Below are 17,569 nucleotides of genomic sequence, written 5' to 3'. Positions count from 1 at the left end.
GAGCCAGGGGCTCAAACCAGGATCCTTATGCCGGTTCTTTGTGCTTTGTGCCACCTGCGCTTAACCTGCTGAGCTACCACCCGACACCCGACAAAGCAGCTTATTAAGTGAGCTATTTCACCAGCCCAAAAGCATATTTTCAAGATACTTATTAAAGGCCTAGTAATGTAGAGCTGAAGACTTTTCTTCAAGCATTTGGAAATTTAAAATAGAGTTTTATGATGTGTGTGTGTGTGTGTGTGTATTTTAACATTAACTATATATCTTTTCACAATAAAGTGACTGTAAAAGAAACAAATCTCTAATTTTGAAAATAAAAATGAAGCAATGGAACTTTCTCTTAAAGAAAGTCTTCAGGCAGAAAAAAGAAACAAAAAACACCTCACTGTGAAATGAAGAGCCAAAATAAAACATGAAGATCTCAGAGATCTAATTAGAGAGATCCATGTAATTAGTTAAAATGCTTCATTTTCTGGCTCTCTAGTACTTTTAAAATGGAATGAAATGAGGATATGCTTGATTGAAGGCATTATTAAACCTACAAGCAATCTGTACTTAAGAATAATTTTCTACTTATAAAAAAATTGAGAGCAAAGGAGACTTTCTCATCAAGATTGAAGGAGTTCGGGGAACTGTCAAAATAAAGTAGAAAGTCGCCACCTGCAGGATAATGCTGTAAACTCAAAGAGAATTGTACAGAAGATAATTCCTACTGCTGCTGTCCTTTGACAGATAGGTTTTGAAGAAAAGATCAGTCTCCCACTCATAGTCATGTCTCAAAAGAAAGTCCTTATCTCTTACAAGAAAAGGGCCATATGTTATAATCTCTGTCCATTTTGAGTCTCAACAGACAAATTATATCTCATGTTTCCAGAAAGTTATGAATATTCATGAACTATCTAATGGTTTCTGCAGCTAGAATCAGATTAAGGAAGGGTTCCATTATCTAAATTGATAGAGTGGCTACATGTAACTAAATATTATAACTAGGGTTAAAAAAAAAAAAGAGGTCCACACCAATTTACAACCAAAGGTAAACTTTCATAAGAAAAGAATCTAAGGGGAAGTATTTTCATTTGGAGAGATTATTTCAAAGCCACACTGTCTATAAATACAAAACAAAATGTCCAATTTAAAACTGTCAAAGAAAAATCAGATTTATCACAACCTCCGTTTTTTCCAAGTAGAGATCAATGAGTATTAAGATTTAGAGACAAAAATAATTTGAGTTAACTATTTTCTAATAGTTAGAATGTGGGGACAGTCTTTGTGAGCTGCTATATATTTCCTTTCATCTGTCCTATGATTTCCTATACTGTTTCACACAGGTGAAGCTGAGTGCTACAATTAATAAGCTAGTATTATCAGCTGCTTTGTTAAGAAGCCAGCTGGAATCCCCAATAAAGAAATAATAATAGTAAAAAAAAAAAAAGCCAGCTGGTTCGCATGCAAAATGGTAATTAAACAAATTAAGAGAGACCATTTTGGCCTGCTATTGAAATGACAGCAATACTTACAGTGAAAGTCTCCATGAACATTTATGTTCCTAGTAATGGTAAATGTTGATTTGGGTAAGGATAATATGCACTCAATTACTGTTTACTTTCTCTAAAAATTGTATACTATTCTAAACTACTGACTAGATTGAGCAGAATCCTTCAGAGAGAAGCAGGACCTCCTTATTAAGCATAAAGGCCACAAAGGTTTTGTAATCATCTTGGAGGTATCACAGCAGGAGCAAGAGAAAGTCAGTCTGGCATAAAATGATATTCAGAATTAGCCCAGAGCATATAGAACTGACATTAAAATCAGACAAAGACTTTTGAATTAATGAAACCATACTGTAAACTCAATTTCTCATATATACTTTTTCAGAAAGAATATTTTCAATATGTAAACAACAAAAGAGAACAAGTGAATAGAATAAGAAGGTAACTGTTATATGGAACCATATTGCTCAGTAGCTCTAAATTCTGGTAAAATAACTTGCTAAAGTGAGGATTTTATGATGCAGATTTCTAAACTGACACCACAGAAGTGTCCGCAGGCAGGCTAGTTGGCATTCCCTAGTACCACAGGACAATACAATTAGGGCACAGCTGGAAAGGAAGAGATGCATATTGATTGCAGAGTTTACATAATTAGGCCCCCATAGAGCCAGAGAAAAATCAAGTGGTAATCAAAACAAAAATGCTAATACTAGGCTGGCTGGCCTCCTACTCTGTAAAAGTTCAAGACAAAAAAAAAGCAGAAAAATATAAAGGAAGCTCTACATCTTAGCAAATAAATTACTATTACAAAGGATTAAGATCTGTAGTCTTCTCACAAACTCAACAGTAAGTCTAACATATGCAGACAAAACTCTGAAGCTTAGAATTGCAACAATAAGCATAGATATTCCACAATTTGTTCTACTGCATTTTGCAGTTAATTAAAAAAAAAAAGTGAAGAGGGTAGAAATCACTCTAGGATTTGACTGGACTAAAAATAAACTCACAGGCAATCATTATTTTCCTAAACCAAAATAAAAAGTAAGGTAACATGGGGAAGGAAATAAGACAGGAAGGTTTCTACAATCCTAAATTATTTTCCCCCAAGCTCACACGCTGTACATCTTCCAAAAGTCGGATCAATTCACTTTTACTCCATTATCTAAAATACTTATCTTCATACAAATAGTTATCCATATGAATTATATGGTGAAAAAGGTCAAATGAAATTGCCACAATCAACCTTCATTAGCAAACTACTTAAGACTTAAGATGTTCCTAAAACGCTTGTATTTTCCATTCCTATGTTAACGCTTATACAGTTAGCTTTTTTTTTAATTTTTATTTATAAAAAGGAAACACTGACAAAAACCATAGGATAAGAGGGGTACAACTCCACACAATTCCCACCACCAGAACTCTGTATCCCATCCCATCCCATCCCATCCCCTTCCCTATTCTTTATCCCTCTGGGAGTATGGACCCAGGGTATGCAGTTAGTTTAAATGTACATTATTTTATATGTTAAAATATAGTTTAATATGCTAGAACAGAATTATTACAAGCACTATCTGAAAAGAAATACTTACTAACTGCACTCCATTGGACAGAAGAATCAGTTGCAGGCTCCAAATGATATATTATATTCATTATCAAACTGACTCCAGAGCATCTATGAAGAACTCATTCCAGCAGATCATGCCGTGTTGAAAAAGGATAAAATACACATCTCCCCTCACTCACCTCCCTCATTCTCTTGTTAATGCAATCACAACTGCCCATCAAGTACAATAATGCTATCTTCTGAACTTTCCAGCTTCACTTGAAGTGTTCAATACTACCCATCCCCCTTCCCCAAAAGGCCTCTGCTTTCTGCAGCTGCTGAATACCACAAATAGCTTTTTGTATAATTTGATTTAGAATGCACCCCAAACTCGACATGTTGAATGGCAACGTGAATGGTTCATTCAGAGAGAACTCCAATGTGTAGAATGTTCTAAAACATCACAGTGGCAAAGGGGATCACTGGGAAGTCTTGGGGCAGAGAACAGCTTTTAGCAGCAGCCTGCAAATTCCTCTCAGGTCTATGCAAATGACGGGAGAACAGTTTCAGAAGATTCCCACAGTGATCAAAGGACAATCAACTCCACTTGGCAGTTTAGAGGAGGTTTCCCTAAAGTTGCTTCCATTCTCTAAGATAAACTTGTTTTTTCTTCCTGTTTTCCTAATAAAATAAATTTATCTGTGGGTGTTCCAGTTAACCACATTTAGGGGTCAAATTAAAGCTTTCTTTCTTTCTTTCTTTTTTTTTTTTAACTCCTTTGGCTTAATTTTTGTGTATACAACACATAGAGTAAATGCTTGAGGGCCAGAGCAAAATCCATGCAGTTCACTTTGCAGGCCTCCAGGAGCATTCAAAAAGTCATTTGTTCTGGAATTTAATATTATATGATATCAACATGTAACATTCTGGGGCACAAAGAAAGGAGACAATTGCCCACCTTAAAAAGATACATGAAATAGGATTGAAAGGGTAAAGGCTTGGCATATTTAAAACATTTGTCCTGGTGGGCTGTGACAATAGCATAATGGCTTTGTTAAAAGATTTTCATGCCTGAGGAGCTGAAGATTCCCCAGTGCCAACATAAGCCAGGTCAACAGTGCTCTGGTGCCAAAAAAAAAAAACCAAAAAACAAAAACAAACAAAAAAAAAAAAACACCAAAATGTTAAAGCACTTGTCTTTCAGGCAATACCTCACCTGGTACAGCATACATTTTTGCCACGCACAAGGACCAGGGTACACTTATACAATATGGGAACACCTGCGCAGGGGAACCTTCAGTGCTATAATGTCTCTCCTCTTCCTCTGTCTCTCACCTGGCCAGAAAGAGAGAGACAGAGATCCTACCAGAAATAAAGGAATTGTGCCAGTGTTAAAGAGCCCAGTGAAAACCCTGGGGGAATTAAATAAGGGGACCGAGCCATAGCACAGCAGGTTAAGCGCATGTGGTGCAAAATGCAAGGACCAGCCTAAGGCTCCTGGTTCAAGTCCTTGGCTCCCCACCTGAAGGGGGGGTCACTTCACAAGCAGAGAAGCAGGTCTGCAGGTGTCTTTCTCTCCTCCTGTCTTCCCCTCCTCTATTTCTCTCTGTCCTATCCAACAACAACAGCAATGACAATAATAATAATAATCACAAGGGTAACAAAATGGGAAAAATGGCCTCCAGGAGCAGAGGATTTGTAGTGAAGGCACTGAGCCCCAGAGATAACAGAATTACTCTCACCCGCTCCCTCTTAATTAATAAACCTTTTTTCTTTTGGTGGGGTGGGGTGGGGTGGAGCAGACAGTAGCACACCAAATTGAGAGCACAAGGTCCCATGCTCAAGAACCTGGGTTTGAGTCCCTGCTCCCCACCTGCTGGGGAAAAGTTTCACAAGCAGTGAAGCAGGTCTATAGGCACCAATCTTTCTCTTTCCCTACTTCCACCTCCCCTGACAATTTCTCTTTGTTCTATCACATAGAAAGAAAAAAGGAAAAGAAGGGGGAAATAAAGGGGAATAATGACTGACAGGAATAATGACTGGTGGATTCATCATGGAGACACTAAGCCCCAGTGACAGTCCTGGTGGATGATGATGATGATGATGATGATGATGATGATGATGATGATGATATATTGAAGATGTATTTTTTCAAAGAAACAGACTTCACAGAGTAAGCCATTATAAACTTTTTGGTCTACATGTAAGCAGCATTAATTTCTAGCCTTAATTCTGACATTAAAGATGCTTCACATCAAAAACTGCTCTAGGTGGGAGAAAGCATAATGGTTATGCAAACAGACTCTCAGGCCTGAGGCTCTGAGGTACCAGGTTCAATCCCCCACAGCACCAGAAGCCAGAGCTGAGCAATACTCTGAATATATGTGTATATGTAATAGAAATTAAAAAATAGAAATAAATCCCAAAACTGCTTTGAACAATATATATGCGACAGTGAAGACAGTATTTTCTTATAAGAGCTTCTCAATCTTTTATATCTCATGCTCTCTCCCCCTACGGGTGAGATATCTACTCTATAATTGTGCTTATTTGCCACCTCAACTAGGAAATTCACTCCTAGAGAACAGAAACTGGGCTTTTATTGGCTGTGGGGATAGCAGTAAGTTTGCTTTCGTAAGTAATGACTGTAGGTAAGCATTCTGTGTTCCTCCAGGGCTTCTTGTGGGGTGCCTACAGGATTTATTACTCTAGCAAATTATTTTTCTTTATTTCAGGGAAAAGGGGGGGAGAGAGGGAGAAAGAGAGAGAGACAGAGAGAGACCACAGCACCACCCCACCACTCATGAAGTTTGCCCTTTGCATGGTGCACTATTGTGGTGGTCAGGGACTCAAACCTGGGTCTTGCAACAGGGTAAAGTGGACACTGTAACACATGAGCTATTTCTCTTATAGGGAGATAAGAAATTGTACTTCTGTGACAACAAATGTCTTATAAATCATCTCCCCAAGAAAGTGATTTTAGGAAGTCAGGCAGTAGTGCAGCAGATTAAGCACAGTTGGCGCAAAGCACAAGGACAGGAGTAAGGATCCCGGTTCAAGTCCCCTGCTCCCCACCTGCAGGGGAGTCACTTCAAAAGCGGGAAGCAGGTCTGCAGGTGTCTATCTTTCTCTCTCTCTGTCTTCCCCTCCTCTCTCCATTTCTCTCTGTCCTATCCAACAACGACGACATCAGTAACAACAATAATAAAATAATAAGGGTAACAAAAGCGAATGAATAAATAAATATTTTTTTAAAAAGTGATTTATAGAGGGGAAGAAAGGAGAGAATTTAATTGGATGAGAAGAAAACAGACAAAATCAAATGGTAATAAGTCACATGTTAGATAGAAGATGTTTTTCAGTGGGGGCCAGAAGGAAACATCAGGAAAACATGGCAGCATCTTAGCTAGAAGAGTATGTGCTAGTCCCTGATCAGTGAGTAAGGATTAGGTAGATGGAGAAGGATATGAAACACATTGCTACTAAACAAAAGAGCAAGAGCATAAACAGGAGACCAAGTTGTCTGACTTGGGAATGTTGAGTCTTGTGTACAGTTTATACATGGTGCACACTGACTTTCACAGTCCCTGTCAAACTGCCTTTTATAGTGGACTGTGGCTGGAGGCTGGAAATAATCACATTCATATGAAAGTCTCTTGGTATGCAAAGCTGGCAGCCTTGGCTGAGCACTTGAGCCTACACTTTTGCTGTCTGTCTCTCTGTTTCTGTCTCTCTCGGCACTTGCACAAGAGTGGTAACTAAAACCCAGTCCCTATTTTCAGGGGGAATGCTGACAAGGAATTGACACTCATTTTGCTCCTAAGGTGCACAGTGCATACAATGTGGTCTTAAAGTGAAAAGCTGGGAGTCAGCTTTCTGATCATAGCTCTTTGGGCAAGCCAGTTTTGAGGTAGCACTCTGGGAGTTACTCTATAGAGAGTTCTGCTTGGATTTACCAGTGATAAATCCAAGTGACAAATTCCCATGAACTATGGATTAAATCCCTTTCTACTTACATTTCTATCTGCATCTGCAAATAAACTTCCTGTGACAATCTATCAGGCAATCAAGTCAATTTTTTAGTTACTAATTATTTCATACTTTAACAATCGCGAGCTACCCCCCACTGAATAGTCATGACCAAGTCCATGGGTGAAAAGTAGCATGTTTTCTGTTCTTTTTTTTTTAATACTATCCTCCATATTAATTAACTGTGATTCTGAAATATTGTATAAATTCTGATAAAGAACATGCAAGAACATCTAGCCACCATCAGCATTTAGGGAAAGACCATCAGATACTTAAAACAAGAAGGCAAACACCTTGTTAAGGTAGCTAAGAAGGCTATGCCAAAATACCTAGATGCAAACAACAAAATCTACTTATTATCTAAACTTAAAAATGCCATTAAGAGATTTTCAGAAATGTAGAGGATACATTTACATGCCACACAGGCATAATTGTTACAGGAAAACGTGCTTCTGCTGCCACCTGCTGGTTATCTATCACTGGTCATCAGGGAGCATATGTAAGTCTGGATGCCACAGCTAGGAGAGAAAAAGACTAATGCTGTTGGGTTTATCAATAGATCCAAGTAACCTATGGAGCTATGATGCAACTGTCCTCAGTTTGACAGAGTCTAACTCAAATTCCTGCATTCTAACAGCAAGGGAGTTTGGAAATAGGTGGCATTAGATTAACTAACTTCATAGGAGAGAAAGCAAGACAAGTCAGGGAGTGATGAGAGCTGAGAGTGTGAATGACAGAACTTGTTTGTTTGGTTTTGTTTTTGTTTAGGAGGGGAGGGAAGGGAGATGTTCATGCTCAAATTTACATTTATAACAAAATGTAATAGCCATAAAGAGTGAAGGTAGAAAGTTAAAAGGATTGATTTCCAGGAAACCAGAACTCTTCGTAAAGTGAGGCAATGTGACTTCATAAATTAAAAAACCAAGTTCAATAGATTCAAAATTTCCAGTTACATTATGTGTTTAAAATTGTGGCAAAATAAAACTAAAAAGTTTATGTTTGACCTTCATTCTCTGCTGTATAATGTATTCTCATAGAGAAAACAATGAATAGTCTAAACAATGATATAGTGACGTTAATACTTATTACAAAATAGCACTGAAGAAAAGAACACCCTATGTGTTAAGTATCTACACTGAAAAAAATTCTGATTTTTCTTTTTTTTAATATTTATTTTCCCTTTTGTTGCCCTTGGTTTTTTGTTGTTGCAGTTATTATTGCTCTTGTTGTTGATGTCATTGTCATTGGATAGGACAGAGAGAAATGGAGAGAGGAGGGGAAGACAGAGAGGGGGAGAGAAAGGGAGACACCTGCAGACCTGCTTCACCGCTTGTGAAGCAACTCCCCTGCAGGTGGGAAGCCGAGGGCTCGAACCTGGATCCTTACGTCTGTCCTTGCACTTCATGCCATATGTGTTTAACTCACTGTGCTATCGCCCGACTCCCCCAAAGTATGATTTTTCTAAGCATTATATAAATAAGTCTTCTTTTAACACAGCAGAAGTCAATTTTACTATGCATATAGAAATTAATCTTCAATAATATTTCAAAGGACCATTTAGTGATAATAACCTAGTAGAAAGTAAATCTTCAATAATCAATTCTACTGTTCTTTTGATAAAGTGAAGGCTTTTATTTGGCAATCAAATGAAATTTCTATGTATCTCATAACTCAAATATATTTATTTCAACATAAACAACCATATAGGATAACAACAAATGCATGAAATATTAACGAACCTATCCAGTTTTTTAAAAATGCAAGAAATATCATCCTTCATGAAAAAAAAGCAATGAACTATCATCTCAACACATGAATTATTTAATTTTGTGAGTCTAATATGATATTTGTACAAGATATATTTTCAACTGTCCATGGTACACAGACCCCATCAGTAACTCAGCAGGGATGCAAGGGAAGTTTTCGTAAACAATCTTTGAAAGCAAGCACACTGTCAGTAGATTGCTGTCTAGTACTGGTTTCCTCACAGTTCAGAAAGGAACAGCTAGGAGTTTCCAACAGGGTATCTAAAGAATAATTCTCAACTCTTATACTGGCAGCTTCCCTTAAATGTTTAGGTTCAGAATATTTTGTTTAGCCTGCTTTTTTTATTTGTATGTTTCCCACATATATGAAATGTCCCAACTTTGTTTCAATGTGAGACCCTGTAAATGAACTCAGGGCCTCATGTATTACTGCTTAGCAATATCTTGAGCCCAATTTATTCATTACTTCTATGCCCCGGCCAGCGGGGCGGTGAACAGGAGCTAGGAACCTCAGGACCTGGAATGACAGGGACAAGAGAGACGAAAAAACGACAGCAAGACAGGATTCTGATCAAGCTGCAAAATTTTACTGTGTTCACAGGCATTATAAGGCTTTGGGGAAGGGGGATTGCAAGAGGAGAAGGAGGAGGGGGAGCAATTATCAGGGTGGAATGTTCCTTGCAACATACAATGGCCGAAACCATGTTTGTTACCACAACTATGTGTTGTGTCACTTGATTTCTGATAAATGGTCTACCTGAGGGCAAATGGTCTGCCCGTGGGGGAAATGAAAACTTGTCTCGAGGGCTTCCATTGTTTCAAAGCTTATCAAGCAGAGAAATGGCTCCTGGCATCTCCTCCCTTCGTTATAATTTAACTGAGGCAGGTAATCGGGGTTGAGGGGTGGAAACCTTAACAGCAGTTTTGGTGGGCATTAACCAGAGGGGAAAGTATTGACCTGATTCCTCCCGCGGGGTGAGTGCAAAACCAATCTTCCCACATCTTATAAGCTCTTGGTGTCTTTTTGGGGAGGGGAGGCAGAGCCACAGTTTCCAGGGAAACAATTTTTGTTGCTGACACCAACCTCCATGCAAATCAGGTTTGCTTCACGGGGGACTCAGAGGCGGACTATAGGGTCCTCCCCCTGCAGTGCTTTGCCTTGCACCCCTTACTGGTGTCCTTGCCCTGCCAAGGTTGGATGTCTCAATGCATAATTCTGAGTTTTATGCCATCCGAAAAGGAGGTCTGTCATCCTCAGGTTCAGCCAGGCCTCTATCAGCCAAATCAAGTCTGTGATAATGTATTTGCAAAGGTTTTGATGCCAAGGAGTCAATCTGCCGTTTTATAAAATCAGTAATCTTATTGAAAATAAAGGGTCCTAAGGTAATCATTAACAAAAGACTAATCAGGGGTCCCATAAGGGGCATCAAAGTGTCCTAGCGTGCCACCAGCAAGTCTAAGGGAAGCAGTCAGTGAATGTGATGTCCAGGGGAAGAAACACAGCATGTCTGGTCCTCTGGTCGTCAGCCCCAACTGATGAAATTTTTCTTCTTCATAGAGGGTCAGCTGTGGAACAAGCAAAACTAGGAGGCAAGGACTAGGTAGAGAAGAATTGACATGAAAATATAGGGTGGTGTTGTACCAAAACACAAAGGAGGTGCATACACATTAGAAGTCAAAGTGAGGTTCCTTGAACATGAGGAATATTTGAGAAAAGTGAGCAGTCAATGAACATGCAAAGATGAAGTCAGTAGTGGTAGGTCAGCAGAAAGAGAAGACTTGGATAGGCTGGTGCAGTTAGCTGGAGTATATACTGCCATGGCGTCCTTTGTGGTAAGGACTTGCCAACAGGGACTGTGGATTTTGCAGGAGCAATAATGTCATCCACCATAACAAAAGGAAAACAAACATGGACATCCAGTGTTGAAAAAGAGAAAAAAGGAATATGTCTCTGTGACTGGAAAAGTGGGTGGCTTTGTCAATGAGATACAATAAATGGACAATTCGAATTTTTATAAATATTAAGGTTTAGTATAGTTACTTGACACTTTAGCCAACTGAATATTGGGGGGGTGCATTCCCCTTCTTTTTTATTTATTTATTGATATTTTAATGTTCTAAAGGAAACAAAAATACATGGATTGGATGTCTACTGAAGCAAAACAGAGCATATGACTGTTAAGGTTTTTGAGCTTTTTTTTGTTTGAGCTGTAGCCCACATAAATTTAGAAAAAATACCAAGAAAAAAAAAAGTTTTTGTTTACTAAACATGGGCAGGTGAATTACATCAATCTGTCAGAGAGCATTGACTTTTATCAATGGAGATTAATCTTAAAAGTCTGAATAGCAGGATCTTAATTAAACAATACAGGAGCCAGTAAAGTGCTCTCACTATGGCAGGTCAAGCGTTAAAATTTTAAGAGGCTTGTAAAGAAATGAGAGAAAATTTTTTAGGATATGAGTGACTTTAGGAGTCATCACATACCCATAAATAAAAAATGAAAAATGTTTAGTTTTAATTTTTACCATATGAGCAGTCAGTTCTTCATGTGCAGATGTACCTATAATTATTTACTTAGGGAGAGAACTTGTACCAACTTAATTGATGATCTAATGGTTAGAATTGGCTTGAGTTCTTTTATACGATTTTAAAAGGCTCTTTATTAAAATATACCAATATGTTATAGAAAGTCAATACCTAATGTGTTGACATGATAAAATGTTTACCATTTTTTAGCATTATTTTAAACTGATTAGACAGTTTAAGTACAATACTATAACTTAGTTTACTAAGATCTTTACTCATCACAAGGCTATCATGAGTAAGCGTAGATATAAAACTCTTAATAGATTTTGCTCTATAGAACTCTAATATGGCAACTTAAAAGGCTAAAATAAAACTTCATAGCTTAAATGTTCAAAATAATAATTTTGTTAAATCAGGATTTGCCAAAACAAATCTTCAGACCAGAAGCACCATGTATTCCCTTAACTTATCAAGAATAAACCTCTGGCAGTGTCTTAAACCAGATAATTTTTAAAAGCAGAAAGATATAAAGAGGCTCAGAGCTCCTGCTCCACAGATTGGCAAACACTTCAGTCAATCATTCTTAGCCACAAACGCCCCTCCTGGGAGGCTGTGTTAGAAATCCAAAAGCCGCTTTTCAAAGGGAAAATTTTTCTTTTCATCAAGAATGTCTGTTTTAAGTCTGTACCTTGTTTTCATTAATGTGTGTTAACCCCTAAGTAACTAAAGTTTGTTTTACGTTTTAAATAAGATTTAGTTAAGCTAAATGTGGTTTTAAAGATCCCGACTCATAGAGTTGGCACACCTTTACCAAAGTAAAATATAGGACAGTTTCATCCTTCTGATAGCTAATATCACCATCAATTCATTAGTTAAAAGATTTTCTGAGATATCTAGGCATGGTAAAATGCCTCTACAGTCTCTCTCACTCTTGTGAGAATTGTAAATCTTACCAGCACCCCAATATCAACTGCCACTGTTAGTAACAAATTCCATGCTTGACTGGCTTTCTAATAACCCAATCAGTGTAGAGCAGTGGCCTTGCCAAGAAAAAACGGTTAAATGTGGTATTCCTGGCCTGATAAAAATTTTTATTCGGCAGATGTGATTCAACAAAATTATTTAGTGTAAAATGGTCATCTAAAAGAAATGTTAACAGTAAAAATTTATTTTGAACATTTCAGCTATAAGGTTTATTTTAGCTTTTTAAGTTACCTATCCAAATCAAAGTGAAAGATCAATTAAGTTGTGTACCCACCCTTGTTCATAGCTGCCCTAAGGGTGTGATAGCTTTGTGATAAACAAAGATCCTAACAAAGTTTAACATTTTACTTAAAATTGTTTACAGGCGGTGAAGCAGGTCTGCAGGTGTCTATCTTTCTCTCTCCCTCTCTGTCTTCCCCTCCTCTCTCGATTTCTCTCTGTCCTATCCAACAGTGAATGACATCAACAACAATGATAATAATAATAACCACAACAAGGCTACAACAACAAGGGCAACAAAAGGGGGAAAAAAATTAAATGGGTTACTAAGTGCACAAGGGCCCGCGTTCAAGCCCCTGGTCCCCACCTACAAAGGAAAAGCTTCACGAGCGGTGAAGCAGGACTGCACATGTCTCTCTGTCTATCTTCCCCTCCCCTCTCAATTTCACTCTTTCTCTATCCCGTAATAAATATATTAAAAACATAAATGGGTTGGCCATAAAGAATATGTGGAAGTAATTTCAGGGCTGGGAAAATAGCTCCTCTGGACAGTATACTACTTTGCCAAAGGTTTATGATCCACATTCCAGGCCAGTACCCACCACATTGGAGGAAGTTGTGACCTACCTCTTTTTACCATCTTTCTCCACCTCTTCATTTCTGTCTCTCTCTGACAAAAATAAATAACAGTCAACCCCAAAGTAATAAAGATGGGGTTGGGGAAGAACAAAGAGCAGAAGAAGAGTAATTTCAAAAATTAAAATAGGTTATTACAACTTAAAAGAAAAAAAAACTTATTTGTTTTTGAGCACCCTTAATTTGTTTCTGCTTCTACAGACCACTGAAAAGCCTTTTTTTAGATTCATATTACTAAACATAATTCAACAATGTGGGTTAATGAATGGCAGTAATCTTCAGGCAGAAAGACTAGAAATTATTTTCTGAATTAATGAGTTTGATTAAGAGGGAGGGAGGGAGAGAGAGAGAGGGAGAGAGAGAGAGAGAGAGAGAGAGAACGCATTCTCCTTCTTCCCTCTTTGGTAGCCATCAATTTCCAAACAACTAACAAGGGCTGGATTCACATTCCAGAATATTTCTGAGAATCTCTCATTTGGGCTCACTCAGGACATATTATTAGAGTAGGTCAGATTCACAAAGTCTTGCAGCTCATCCAATATTTTTTTTGTATTGATGAAGGGGGGAAAAAAAACAAAGGAGAGGGCCAGGGGAGGTGGAGAAAGATAGGACTTTAATGAAAGCACTGTAAGGCTTTAAAGAACTGGAGCAAATAGCTCCAGGAATAGAAGATAATGGCTTGAGATAGGGGAATTTTTCATTAGGAACCTACAGTAACTGAGTATGAAGTCTCTGATGATTTAAGAAAGAAAATCCCAAATCTATTGTCTATATTATAGATATAGCCTAGTGCCAAATGGTTAAGACTGCTTAGTAGTTTTATTTACTATTATTATTATTATTGTTATTATTATTTTCTTCCAGGGTTATCACTGGGGCTCAATGCTGGCACTATAAATCCACTGCTCCTCGAGGCCACTTTTTTCCTATCTTATTGGATAGGACAGAGAGAAACTGAGAGGAGGAGGAGACAAAGAAGGAGAGAGAAAGATAGTCACCTGCAAATCTGCTTTGCTGCTTGTGAAACATCTCCCTTGCAGGTGGACAGCCTGGGCTTGAACCCAGATCCTTGTGAGATCCTTGTGCTTCATACTGTGTGCTTAACCAGGTGCACCATCGCCTGCCCCCCTGTTTAGTATTAAGTGCAGAATTGATGTTAGAGAAACAAAAATAACTAAAAGCTAACAGTGCTTACTCTGAGCTGAACATTTCTGTGCATTATTTTATTTAATTTAGAACCCAGCCCTCAGATGTTTGAGCTGTTCTATGATCATTTTTAAATTGAGGAAATGGAGAACCCGAGAAACTAAGTAATTTTCAATGGCTCTAAGTATGCTAAGTGGTGGGGTAAGTGTTCCATATCTGGGATGCTGGAGACACTACCCTAATAATTCTCCACTGCATAGAAAGGGGAGAGAGAGAAAGAAAAAGAAGGAGGATGAGGAAAAGGAGGGGAAGGAAGAGGAGGGAGAAAGAATCAGAATATCATCCTTATGATCTTATGTTTGAGAGTTCAATGCATTTTCCACTGCACCACCTCCTGGGTTGTGGTATTCATGTATTTTAACATAACCTGATACATGACCTTAAGACTGAAAAAAAAACCCATCTTGATACTATACACTGTTTGTCATTCTTGGAACTATTAAGAAATTCTTCTGTCTTCTATCCTGCTTTACTGCACTAGACATAGACTTTGAAAAGGAAATAGACTGTGTGTGTGTGTGTGTGTGTGTGTGTGTGTACACACACATTAGTTTCTTTGCCTTTGCTTTGAAGTCTTTAAACAAGAAAGCAATTGAGTGAGCTGTATAAGCAGTACACAAATCCATATCATCCCTCTTTGGTCTCCTCCTCTCTACCTTATGTCAATAAGAGATCAGGATCAGCACATGAGGCAGCAATGGAATTTGTAGAGATAAGCATTTATTTCATAGTCATTAATTTTGGGAATTAAAGGACAGAGAAAAAGTAACACTATGAAACACAAAAAATTGTGCAGACATTTAAGTGGCCATTCCACATTTGCTCATAAACAGCAGTTGGATACACTGAAACAGGAAAGGCAGAAGGAAAGGCAAAAGGTTTCTTTCCTTTTTTCTTAGTCAGATGTGACAAAACCATAAGGTTTATAGTTTGTTGAACCATGAAAACAAACAACCTCATTTACATCAGTGAATGGCAGCTGAATTTATAGATCATTGGCAAGTCAGAGTACAGTGGGATTAGCAATATCCTGGAATGTACTGGGAGTATTTACATTTAAACAGTGGAGAGAAGACAGACTACACTGCAACCCTAGTCACTTAGGAAATGGAAAACCCAAACTGAAGAGAGTCTCTATGACACTGCAGTATGAAAAATATCAGCCAGATCTGCAGAGGCTGTGAAACATTTAATATAGACATATGACAGCAAGAAAAATGGCAGTGAAATCTTAACCAAATCAATGCATCCAGTACCAAATCAATGTATCCAGTACCAAATCAGTGCAACCAGTACCACTTAAGAAGGCATCCAGAGACACCAGGCATGGGATAGCAACCCTTGAGCACCATTACTCTGGTGAAACCTTTCCTAGCTCATGGGACTCATTAATTCCATTTCAGGTGGCTCACTTCCTAACAAAGTCAAAGGACCTAGATATAGACCAGGATGTATGAGATAAGAGCACATATGCACATGCATCTATAAGTAAGGGGGAAATATATACCTTAAAGTAAAAGTGCACAATAGCTAGTTTGCAGTGACCTGATAAGTACAGCAAGCAAGTAGAAAGACCCAAAAAGACACCATAAAGTACTCAATCAAATAGTTTCTACTGAGATCTAGATATCCTCCTTACCTACTTCCTATTACACTTCCCTCAATCACTCTAAGGCTAACCTTGTCAGACAAAGTAAGGACTACAAAAGCTGGATAAGCATACTTTAATGATGGTTCTTTTGGTCACTAGCAAGCTGCCCCATCATCTGGGGCCACAGTCAGGGAATTCTGGGATTCCTACATAGACATGTTGGGCCTAGACCTCTACAAATCTTTCTTCACCATCGCTGGTAATCTCTATCAGGAGCAGCATTTAGGACCCTCTTGTGGGCCTCCATATGATCATACCCTCAATGTGGAACAATGATGGTGGGGACCGCCTTACTCTCCAAAGGGAGGCTGGGTCAACATACTTTGCCACTGGAGGCCGACGGGTCCTAAAATGAGTGCAGCCTAGAATGATCCTAGCAATGACCACAGAATGAGAGCTCAGACCTACAGAAATACAGAGGTTAGAGGCTCGTGTGCTGAATATGGGCCCCAGATCAGATCGATGGATTTTACAGTTAAGGGTATTTACGTCTTTTTCCCATATTTGGGAGCTACTCTATGTCCTACTTCAGCTTTCTAGTCCTATTTCCAACTCTGACACCATCTCCTCAGACAATACTCCTAGCCCACCTGCATGTTAGGTGTTAGGCTCAAGCAAACATTGGTTGGAATATAAACCCCTTGGAATATACCTAAAATAGACCTACTAGCTTTTTCCAAAATGTAGAGCCCAAATCTCATCTGCTATATTCTTACCTTTAGGTTCCTGATTATTAAACAATTTGTTCTGCTTTATATCTTAATGCTTTTCAGCCACCAAGTTCCAGATGCTACCATGAGGCCAACCTGACTTCCCTGGGTAAACTCACCAATGTGTCTTGGAACCCCACCTCTCCAGATCACTGCCCCACTAGGGAAAGATAGAAAAAGGCTGGGAGTATGGGTCGACCTGCCAACACCCATGTCCAGCAGAGAAGCAATAATAGAAACCAGACCTTCCACCTTCTGTACCCAATAATGTTCCTGGGTCCACACTCCCAGAGGGATAAAGAATAGGAAAGCTTCCAATAGGATATGGAACTATGGTGGTAAGGATTGTGTGGAATTGTACCCCCTCTTATCATACAGGTTTTTTTTTTAATTTTTTTTAAAGATTTATTTTATTTATTCCCTTTTGTTGCACTTGTTTTATTGTTGTCATCGTTGTTGGATAGGACAGAGAGAAATAGAGAGAGGAAGGGGAAGACAGAGAGGGGGAGAGAAAGATAGACACCTGCAGACCTGCTTCACCGCCTGTGAAGTGACTCCCCTGCAGGTGGAGAGCCAGGGCTTGAACTGGGATCCTGATGCTGGTCCTTGTGCTTTGCGCCACCTGCAGTTTCTTTTTGATCATTATTAAATCAATTTTTTAAAAAAGTTACAGGGTGTAGCTAAGCTCCAAGCAAGTTTACCATTTACAAGTTAGAGAAGAAAGAGTTGAGACCCATAGAAGACTCACAGGGAAAGTATGGAGAGAAATCATGCTTTTTGACATAATTATAATGCTTTATAACTAAAT

General features: G+C 38.6%; 1 protein-coding gene across 4 annotated transcripts in view; it reads right to left on the bottom strand.

Annotated features, from left to right (window-relative positions):
- Positions 1-17,569, bottom strand: part of NHSL1 (NHS like 1) — a 163,275-nt gene that overhangs the window by 89,509 nt on the left and 56,197 nt on the right. The window contains exon 1 of one of the 4 annotated variants that reach the window (XM_060190379.1): positions 3,080-3,219. The exons of the other annotated variants lie outside the window; for them this stretch is intronic. Within the exon in view, the coding sequence (XP_060046362.1) occupies positions 3,080-3,140 (61 nt within the window). The 5' untranslated portion in view covers positions 3,141-3,219. Of the gene's footprint in view, positions 1-3,079; positions 3,220-17,569 lie in introns of those variants that run through there. 4 annotated transcript variants of the gene reach the window in all.

This window comes from Erinaceus europaeus, chromosome 4, assembly GCF_950295315.1.
Source record: "Erinaceus europaeus chromosome 4, mEriEur2.1, whole genome shotgun sequence".
NCBI classification, from domain to species: domain Eukaryota; kingdom Metazoa; phylum Chordata; class Mammalia; order Eulipotyphla; family Erinaceidae; genus Erinaceus; species Erinaceus europaeus.
This window is presented reverse-complemented; position numbering and strand designations above follow the sequence as displayed.